The sequence below is a fragment of the Clarias gariepinus genome, chromosome 10 (assembly GCF_024256425.1).
Source record: "Clarias gariepinus isolate MV-2021 ecotype Netherlands chromosome 10, CGAR_prim_01v2, whole genome shotgun sequence".
In the NCBI taxonomy this organism is placed as follows: domain Eukaryota; kingdom Metazoa; phylum Chordata; class Actinopteri; order Siluriformes; family Clariidae; genus Clarias; species Clarias gariepinus.
The window spans coordinates 502,501-512,500 of record NC_071109.1 but is presented as its reverse complement, the minus strand read 5'-3'; the positions used below and the strand labels follow the sequence as shown (position 1 = coordinate 512,500).

The window sequence follows — 10,000 nt, the reverse complement described above, 5'->3', positions numbered from 1 at the left end:
TAAGACAGGTGCAGTGAGACAGGTGCAGTGAGACAGGTACAGTGAGACAGGTGCAGTGTTTTAAAGTAAGAAATTTATTGTCTATACATATTTATCAACCGTTAGCAATTATTGAGATAAAATAAACTCTTTTCTGAAATAAAGAAAACTGTGTGTACAGTGGTGTGAAAAACTATTTGCCCCCTTCCTGATTTCTTGTTCTTTTGCATGTTTGTCACACAAAATGTTTCTGATCATCAAACACATTTAACTATTAGTCAAAGATAACACAAGTAAACACAAAATGCAGTTTTTAAATGAAGGTTTACGTTATTAAGGGAGAAAAAAAACTCCAAATCTACATGGCCCTGTGTGAAAAAGTGATTGCCCCCCTTGTTAAAAAATAACTTAACTGTGGTTTATCACACCTGAGTTCAATTTCTGTAGTCACCCCCAGGCCTGATTACTGCTACACCTGTTTCAATAAAGAAATCACTTAAATAGGAGCTACCTGACACAGAGAAGTAGACCAAAAGCACCTCAAAAGCTAGACATCATGCCAGGATCCAAAGACATTCAGGAAAAAATGAGAACAAAAGTAATTGAGATCTATCAGTCTGGTAAAGGTTATAAAGCCATTTCTAAAGCTTTGGGACTCCAGCGAACCACAGTGAGAGCCATTATCCACAAATGGCAAAAACATGGAGCAGTGGTGAACCTTCCCAGGAGTGGCCGGCCGACCAAAATTACCCCAAGAGCGCAGAGACAACTCATCCGAGAGGCCACAAAAGACCCCAGGACAACATCTAAAGAACTGCAGGCCTCACTTGCCTCAATTAAGGTCAGTGTTCACGACTCCACCATAAGAAAGAGACTGGGCAAAAACGGCCTGCATGGCAGATTTCCAAGGCGCAAACCACTTTTAAGCAGAAAGAACATTAAGGCTCGTCTCAATTTTGCTAAAAAAAATCTCAATGATTGCCAAGACTTTTGGGGAAATACCTTGTGGATGACGAGACAAAAGTTGAACTTTTTGGAAGGTGCGTGTCCCGTTACATCTGGCGTAAAAGTAACACAGCATTTCAGAAAAAGAACATCATACCAACAGTAAAATATGGTGGTGGTAGTGTGATGGTCTGGGGTTGTTTTGCTGCTTCAGGACCTGGAAGGCTTGCTGTGATAGATGGAACCATAAATTCTACTGTCTACCAAAAAATCCTGAAGGAGAATGTCCGGCCATCTGTTCGTCAACTCAAGCTGAAGTGATCTTGGGTGCTGCAGCAGGACAATGACCCAAAACACACCAGCAAATCCACCTCTGAATGGCTGAAGAAAAACAAAATGAAGACTTTGGAGTGGCCTAGTCAAAGTCCTGACCTGAATCCTATTGAGATGTTGTGGCATAACCTTAAAAAGGCGGTTCATGCTAGAAAACCCTCAAATAAAGCTGAATTACAACAATTCTGCAAGGATGAGTGGGCCAAAATTCCTCCAGAGCGCTGTAAAAGACTCGTTGCAAGTTATCGCAAACGCTTGATTGCAGTTATTGCTGCTAAGGGTGGCCCAAACAGTTATTAGGTTCAGGGGGCAATTACTTTTTCACACAGGGCCATGTAGGTTTGGATTTTTTTTCTCCCTAAATAATAAAATCATCATTTAAAAACTGCATTTTGTGTTTACTTGTGTTATCTTTGACTAATAGTTAAATGTGTTTGATGATCAGAAACATTTTGTGTGACAAACATGCAAAAGAATAAGAAATCAGGAAGGGGGCAAATAGTTTTTCACACCACTGTATGTTGTGTTGTGTGTGTGTGTGTGTGTGTGTGTGTGTGTGTGTTTCATCTCCTCTGACACTTTCTGTTTTCTTTAATTCACACCCTCAGCGACCTGAGGTTGCTGTGCACTTCTTCTCTCAATGACCTTCGACCTTCCAATTTCAGGAAAGCCCTACTGACAGAGTGTGAGCAGACAAACACACACACACACACACACACATACACGTACTTGTACTGGATGTAAAATTCAAAGAAAACAATTATCTCTTTAAATTATTGTATTATGTTAATATTTCATTTATTCATTAATTAATTTTATTTATTATGATTTTATATTCTATATATATCTGTGTGTGTGTGTGTGTGTGTGTGTGTGTGCGTGAGAATGTGTGCACGCGCTTGTGTGTGTGAGAATATGTGTGTGCAGCATGGTCTGATGGACTCTCCTCAAATCCACTTAGCGTTGTGTGTGTGTGTGTGTGTGTGTGTGTGTGTGTGGATCAGAGTGCGCAGTGTGACGGTGTTTTGTTTGTGCAGTCGTGCAGCTGAGCTTTATAATCTTATCACACAGCGCTCTGAGCTCGTCATCGATTAGCCAAACACAGATTAGCACTGTCGCTAATGCTAACACTGTCGCTCTCTCTCTCTCTCTCACACACACACACACACATGGTTAACACAGACATGAATCTACACTCAGGTGGAACAGTTTATTAACCTCAGCGCTTAATGTTCAGTAAATGAAACAACACACAGACTCCCCCCCCCCTACATTAGGAGTGATGTACACCTCTGTCCTGAGTGAGACATTTACATTTAGGCATTTAGCAGACGCTCTTATCCAGAGTGACTTACATTTTTATCTCATTACACATCTGAGCAGTTGAGGGTTAAGAGCCGCGCTCAAGGGCCCAACAGTGGCAACCTGGTGGTTTTGGGGTTTGAACCTGGGATCTTCCGAACTGTAGTCCAATGCCTTAACCACTGAGCTACCCCTGACCCTTTTCTTCACTCGTCCCTGTGTAATGTTACAGTCGGCAGAGACACTCTGTACAGAGACACTCGTCCCTGTGTAATGTTACAGTCGGCCTGGACCTCGAGCAGATCCGTAGTGCCGCGAGGTGCAGTGTGAGTCTCGATTTATTTATATTTATATATATATATATATTGTTGTAGGGGGGATACTGTTGAAGCTAGGAATGACTTTATTGAATTTGGTGATATTTCGGGCATTCAGTGGGAATTCTCTCCCTCTCTCTCCCCCCCTCCCCCCCTCTCCCCCTCTCTCCCCCCCTCCCCCCCTCTCCCCCTCTCTCCCCCCCTCTCTCTCTCCCCCTCTCTCCCCCCCCCCCCTCTCCCCCTCTCTCCCCCCCCCTCTGTGTGTGTGTGTGTGTGTGTGTGTGTGTGGTTTTGGAAGGTGCTAAACGGGTGCAGTGGTACGCAGTGAGCCTCATTAGGTCCAGATGCTGTCCAACAACACACACACACCCACACACACACACACACACACACACACACAGGGACAGATGTAGGGGTGGTGGAGGTGAGTGTAAGAATTAGTGCACTGTGCATGTCGATGTGGTTAGAACTGAAAAAAACAGATTGTGTAACAACCAATAACAACCCCCCTGTGTGTGTGTGTGTGTGTGTGTGTGTGTGTGTGTGTGTGTGTGTGTGTGTGCGTTGTATTAGGTTTCTGTTCAGTAAACATGTTTGAACACACTTCTTATAACTAAAATACTCACATCATATTCATATTAATGCTTGAGATAAATAAAAAGCAACTTATTTATAATAATTCTTTATTCTATTAAGTGTGCATAATAATTAATTAATCATTCTTTCACCCGTGTTCATTTGCACACACTGACATGTAGTGGGCGGGATGACCTTAAAACCTATTTTAAAATTTGAAGTAGAAATTTAAAGTATATTTTTGAGCCTGAATCGCCAATGAGAAGGTCCAGCACATAACATTAGCATCTCATGAATATTCAGTATTTAGCAGAAGATCCAGCTAATGATTATTCATTATTAAAACTGTTCTGCAGTTGTTTTCCAGCGCAAAATTAATTTGCAGAGGCAGTAAGTATGGACGTGTATGTTTGTGACAATGGCTAACATCACGCTGTGGGGACAAGCAAACACACACTGTGGATGGACTGTGTGTGTGTGTGTGTGTGTGTGTGTGCGTATGTAAGAGAGAGATTTTCATACTCAGGGCTCGGCACTTGTTCAGGACTTGTGTCTTTCACACTGAAGCTGTTTTTTGGGAATTTCCCGGGACTCACACGCTCGAGATGTATTTAAGAGTGAGTAGAAAGGTATCAGGTTCAAATCTGATAAGTGAAACAATCCACATTAGTCAGCAGGAGTTAAACGACCTGAGAAACACTACCTGAGTCTCGGCACTAGATTGTCTGGTGTTTGTGTGATGGTGAAGCGAGTGAGTTCATGTTGTGTCCCATGTTATAGCAGCTATAAACACTCTGTCCCTATTCACTCACTCACTCACTCACTCACTCACCTTCTATGCCGCTTTATCCTGTATTCCAGGAGGCTTAGGGCACAAGGCAGGATACACCCTGGACAGGGTGGCAATTCATCACAGGGCACACACACACATACACACACCCACACACTACGGGTAATTTGGGAACGCAAAACAACCTAACCTGCATGTCTTTGGACTGTGGGAGGAAACCCATCAAGCACGGGGAGAACATGCAAACTCCATGCACACAGAGACGGGAATCAACCCGGACCCTGGCGGTGCAAGGCGACAGTGCTAACCACTACACCACCGTGCCGTCTTGTTCAGTCTCTCTTTATTCTGTCTATCTTGAAGATAAAAATAAAAAAAATAAAAAAATAAACCATATTAACAATTCCACACGTCTTTAATCTGTTTGTGTGACGCTACCCCAAGCTGGTGCTTGAAAAATAAATAAATAAATAATGTATAAAATACAAGATGGTGCCAGTGATGTCAGCTGCACTACACTTTATTTATTTTCCACACTTTAATATTATTGTACCTTTTTCTTCTTCACTGATTACTATCATTAACAGCATCAAATGCTTTAAATGATTTTGGTCTACAATATTACTCATCCTTCAACATTTGTAACACTTGATCTGAGTGAGATTCAGGGGAACAGCAATGATTCAATTCAATTCAATTTTATTGGTATAGTGCTTTAAACAATTGCCATTTTCCCAAAGCAGCTTTACACAATCAAAAGAATTATTTAAGTTTGTATGGAATTTGAATGTGTATGAATCAAAATGGTCAGATAGCCCCTGGTGAGCAAGCCAAAGGCGACAGTGGCAAGGAAAAACTCCCTGAGATGGTAATAGGAAGAAACCTTGAGAGGAACCAGACTCAACAGGGAACCCATCCTCATCTGGGTGATAACGGATAGCAGGGATTGATCTGCACTCATACTGTGTATTAGTTGGCAGGCAGTTCAGCATAACAGTTGATGTTAATTGATGTTAATATGGAGTCCAGGTAGTTATTGAAAACTCAGGTAGACTTGTATGAACTATCGAACGGTCAAGTCCCCAGAGAAAGAGTTGCCAACACCAGTCGAGGCCAGAACCGTCTTCTAGGTAGCGAGAACCATCCCCAGACACGAGACGCATCCCAAAGAGACACACAGGGCATCCATGTGATGAGATCTCCAACCAGAAGCGGAGCACCAGGATGGGTCTGATAGGTCCGGAGGGCAGAGGGAGTCTGGATCACTGGCAGTTCAGGAACGACATGTGTAGCTCGACAGAGAGAGGGAAAAAATTATGTGACCCAAGTCAGGCCATGAGGTAAAGGAAGAAACAGGCTGAGGGGTCATGCACACCATGCTCCCGTGCCTAGTATCCAGTCTCTGGAGAACAAACTCGACAGTCTCAGGGCCATAGTTATAGTCCAGACGGGGCATTTGGGACTGCGGTCTCCTGTACATGGCCGAAGGCAGTGGCACCGGTCCACTCCATCTATCCAGCTGAACTGTCCTCAGTTTACTGCATGGGCTGAGCAATGCAGAGTAAATCACAGGGAGGTGGTGTGTGCATGTATGATGGTACACAACAATGTGAGATTGTACCCGTCACAAACTCCTGCACACCCAACCTTGATCTTCTGATCATCAAATAAGACAAGATTCAATTATTTGTCACACGTACCTTACTACACAATGAAATAATATTTTGCGTACCCCAGTTACACTGGCATCAGAGCACAGGGCCAGCCAGGATACAGCAGCCCATGGGGTGTATGGGGTTAAAAGCCTTGCTCAAGAGCTCAGCATTAGCAACTTGGCAGTGCTGGGGCTTGAATCCCCGACCTTCCCATCAGTAACCCAGTAACCCACAGCCTTAACCTTTGAGCCACCACTGCCCTCGTTTGAGCCACCACTGCCCTTGTTTGAGTCAGCACTGCCCTCGTTTGAACCACCACTGCCCTGGTCACCCTTTCTACTACACTGTTTATATTCTACCTCAAGAGGACACGGTTACCGACTTATGTGAAGAGGCACTAACTGAGCACCAGATTTATCACTGGGACGTGGCACTTGTTGTGGCGGAGGAACTTTAACAATGCCAACCTCAAACATGCAATGCCAAACTGAAACCAACACAACACCCCCCCCCACAAGGGGCAAAAGGATCTTTGTTTACTGCCACACTCCATTTATGGGTGGCTACAAGCCACAGTCTCCTTCACAATTTGGGAAATTGGACCAGGCCATTATTTTCCTTATGCTTAAATTTTAACAAAGGCTGAAACAGTAAGCTTTGGTTCAGGGTTATGTCTTGAGCTGATGGACCAGTTGGTTACCCTTTGCCAGACTCTCTGGGTGAAGTAAACTGAGACATGTTCCAGAGCAGTTCTGAGGACATTAAAGTTTCTATAGAAGTGTTTGTGAAGTTCAGTTTGAAACTGGTGGATGATATCATCCAAAACATATTTGTCAGGATGTTCTCCAACCAGAAGCTGTGGGTGGATAAAACCATTTATGATGCTCTGAAATATCTCACTGCTCACACGCTACAAGCAAGACGGATACAAGGTTGCATCCTAAAGTGTGCATAAAGCAGTAAAAGGGGTGAACAGCACTGTGGGAGAAACCTAGAGTTATAGTTTAGAGATATTAAACCTTTCCCTGGCACCAACTCTACCGCCATCCCCCACTGATCCTTCAGCACTGCTCTACTGATCAGGCCACCTCAGGGATCGAGGAAGATATGCATCTAGACTCTTTCTGTTTTGGCACCTAAGTGGTAGAATGAATGTCCTCTAGATGTCTGCACAGCCGAGTCACTGGCATCTTTAACCGACAACTAAAGATTTATATGCTTCTTAGATTATAGGTTAATTCCCCCTCCTTCTTAAAAAAAACCCCTTCCCAACAGTGTGTGACTGGTGGTTCTCAATTACTAACCTAGTAACCAGATCCTTGGATCTAGGATCTATCCAATGATGAAAACTTCAAAAAACATTTGTAGTTTTTCTGGATAAGGGCATCTGTCAAATGCCTAAATGTAAATATAAATCTGGGGCAGTGGTGGCACAAATGGTTGAGGCTCTGGGTTACTTATCAGAAGGTTCAGGGTTTAAGCCCCAGCACTGCCAATTTGCCATTTTTGGGCCCTCTGCTCAGGGAGTGATCTATCCTGGCTGTCCCTGTACTTTGACCCTTAGCTTCTTAATAGGGATATATGAAAATATAATTTTAATGTGCTGTAGAGTACATGTGTGATAACTAATAATGGTGAGAAGACCTACCTTGAGGAGAGTAATAGCATGGAGCGCTGGTTCCAGGAAAACAGCCATCTCCTGAATTTCAGCAAGACAAAGGCCATCACCACTGAAAAACAGTTTGTTTTGGGAACAGCACCAATCAGGGTAGGTGGGCTCTCCAGAGGGTGGTGCGATCAGCTGAGCACACCATCTGCACTGAGCTCGCTGACGTGCAGTCTCTCTACAGCAGGTGGTGCTGGACCAAAGCCATGAATAAGGACCTTAGCCTGGACTCTTTTCTCTGTTGCAATAAAGGAAGGGTTTTGACTTCTCGAAAAATCAACACAGAGAAAATGAGGAGGAATGTTTTCCAGCAGGGCAAGCATACTCTAGTAATAATGATCTAAGTTTGATTCTGATATATAAAGTATATGCAGAATACAGACTCTATGTTGGTGACAGGAACGAGGATAAAACCTTGCGGAACTCTGAGACACATCATCACACTGCTGCTTTTTAACTGCTGTTAACTTGTGTATGATTACACTGCTGCTGCAATACACATGTACACTTTTTGTCATTTTTGTGTCATTTCAATCTTAGTGTATATTTTTTGTCTAGTGAAATGATATTTACGGTATGGCCAGTTGTAAAAACTTACACACAGATACTATGTTTGTGGCATGTAAGTGATGATCAGCACTAGTACTCCCTTTCAGTACACTATGTGTGCATGAACAGTGCATGAACAGTGTATGAGCCGTTTATGAACAGTAAGTGATATTTATCCTCTTGTAGGTGCCGTTTCGAGGCGTGGCAGAAAGAAGGGAGCCGGCCAAAAGAGACTGCACTAAGCACTCGTCTTTTCCTCAAACTCAAATCAGTGTGTTTTTTATTTTTTTCACCTAAAGGGTGTAACAACAGGATAACAGTGATACCCATCTCTCTCTTTCCGTCTGTCTGTCTGTCACAGCTACGGACATTTGTGTTTTTTGTTGAGAATAGAGACATGTACATGAAAGGAATCGAACCTGATGGACAAACTCTGTGAAACATTTTTGGACTCTGAGTGTTCTTTAAGGACATGAGCGGATGAGACGAAGAGGCAGATTTGTTCAGTACAGATGTTTTGTTCTTTTGTATGAAGACATGCTGAGGATCTGTAGAGTAACTTACGGGTGAAAGGGTGCAACAGGTACGTCACTATTACATCATCACGCCACTATATCATTACATCATCACATCAATATATCATCACATCTCTTAGTTGCATCAGGTTATCACCTACCTGCATCACTCATTTCATTCCATCTCTCATGCTTTATTTGCATGAGCTGACATGGCCGGAGCGACACACAGCGCTGAGCGTACAGTGGCTAAGCTCAGCTGCTATCTAATTCCTTTATTGAGCTAGCATTACTCGTACCATGCTAAATTTAGGTTTATGACCGTAAGGATCTAACTTTTTAATTAATTCTGTAATTAAAGACAGTATTTTGTGCTCCATGATGTGAATGTTCTCATATGGTCTGGTTGTTGATTATCTGATCAGATTTAACATGAGCTTCACCCTCGTTAGTCTCAGGACATCGTGGCTTGATGTCCTGTTCTGCCTACTTCTCTTCTCACTTTGTATTTTCTTTCCCTCTTTTCTTTTTCCTTCCATTTCTGTTCTCCTCTAATTGACTCTTTAGTCAATTATATTCATTTCTCTTTTCTTTCATCATTCATCAGTTTTATTTCCTTTCATTCTCTCTCCTCTCACTTCTTTTCTTTTCCTTCTTTTATTTTCTCTCTTAAATACGCTGCTTATTTTCTCTCATCACTGGCATTTCTGAAGGTCTTCATCAAACAGAGCCTAACAGTAAGGGGCACTCTACAGCACCCAGATGTTGTCACTTATTCGACACTAACATTCCCCTCGGATGCTCACAGTCCTCATTAGAGCACCAGCATGGTTAAGGCTCTGTCCCAAATGCAGGACTAATTAATGTTCTGACCAGTCCATTTGTGAACATTTGGGACGCAGCCCTGAGAGCGCGTCTCCGAGTCCATGAGAGCGTGTCTGCGGTTAGTCAGGGTGATGGAGCGGGTGGACAACCAGTGGAGGTCCTGTACAGGACATGATGTGAATGTTGTACAGAATACTGTATATTGTACCTGACATTAACCCTTAAATACAGTGGGTTGTGTGGGAGGGGCTTATGAGCTTGGTGGGCGGGGTCGATGTGTCAGGTGCAAGGTGGTTAGGTATATGTGTGCTTTTAAGGCTTAAACAGTATTTATTAAGAGTCTGCTATATATAATGTTTACATTTATTACAATCATGTGAATCTTCATTTAAATAATTAAACTGAGAGGAGAATATTTAATATTTAATACCTGTAGCCTTATAACTATATGAAAGTCTGTACACATGAATGTAATTTATAATTAGCCATTTTTACTGAAATAAAAGATGATTAAGATTAAATCACATTCTGACTGATTCCTTACGTGT

At 42.7% G+C, this 10,000-nt stretch overlaps 1 protein-coding gene across 2 annotated transcripts in view; it reads left to right on the top strand.

The window, feature by feature from the left end:
- The window catches only part of pcdh1b (protocadherin 1b), an 89,621-nt gene that overhangs the window by 69,888 nt on the left and 9,733 nt on the right, over positions 1–10,000 (top strand). Inside the window, exon 5 of one of the 2 annotated variants that reach the window (XM_053505455.1) lies at positions 8,299–8,435. The exons of the other annotated variant lie outside the window; for it this stretch is intronic. Coding sequence (XP_053361430.1) covers positions 8,299–8,354 — 56 coding nt within the window. The 3' untranslated portion in view covers positions 8,355–8,435. Of the gene's footprint in view, positions 1–8,298; positions 8,436–10,000 lie in introns of those variants that run through there. 2 annotated transcript variants of the gene reach the window in all.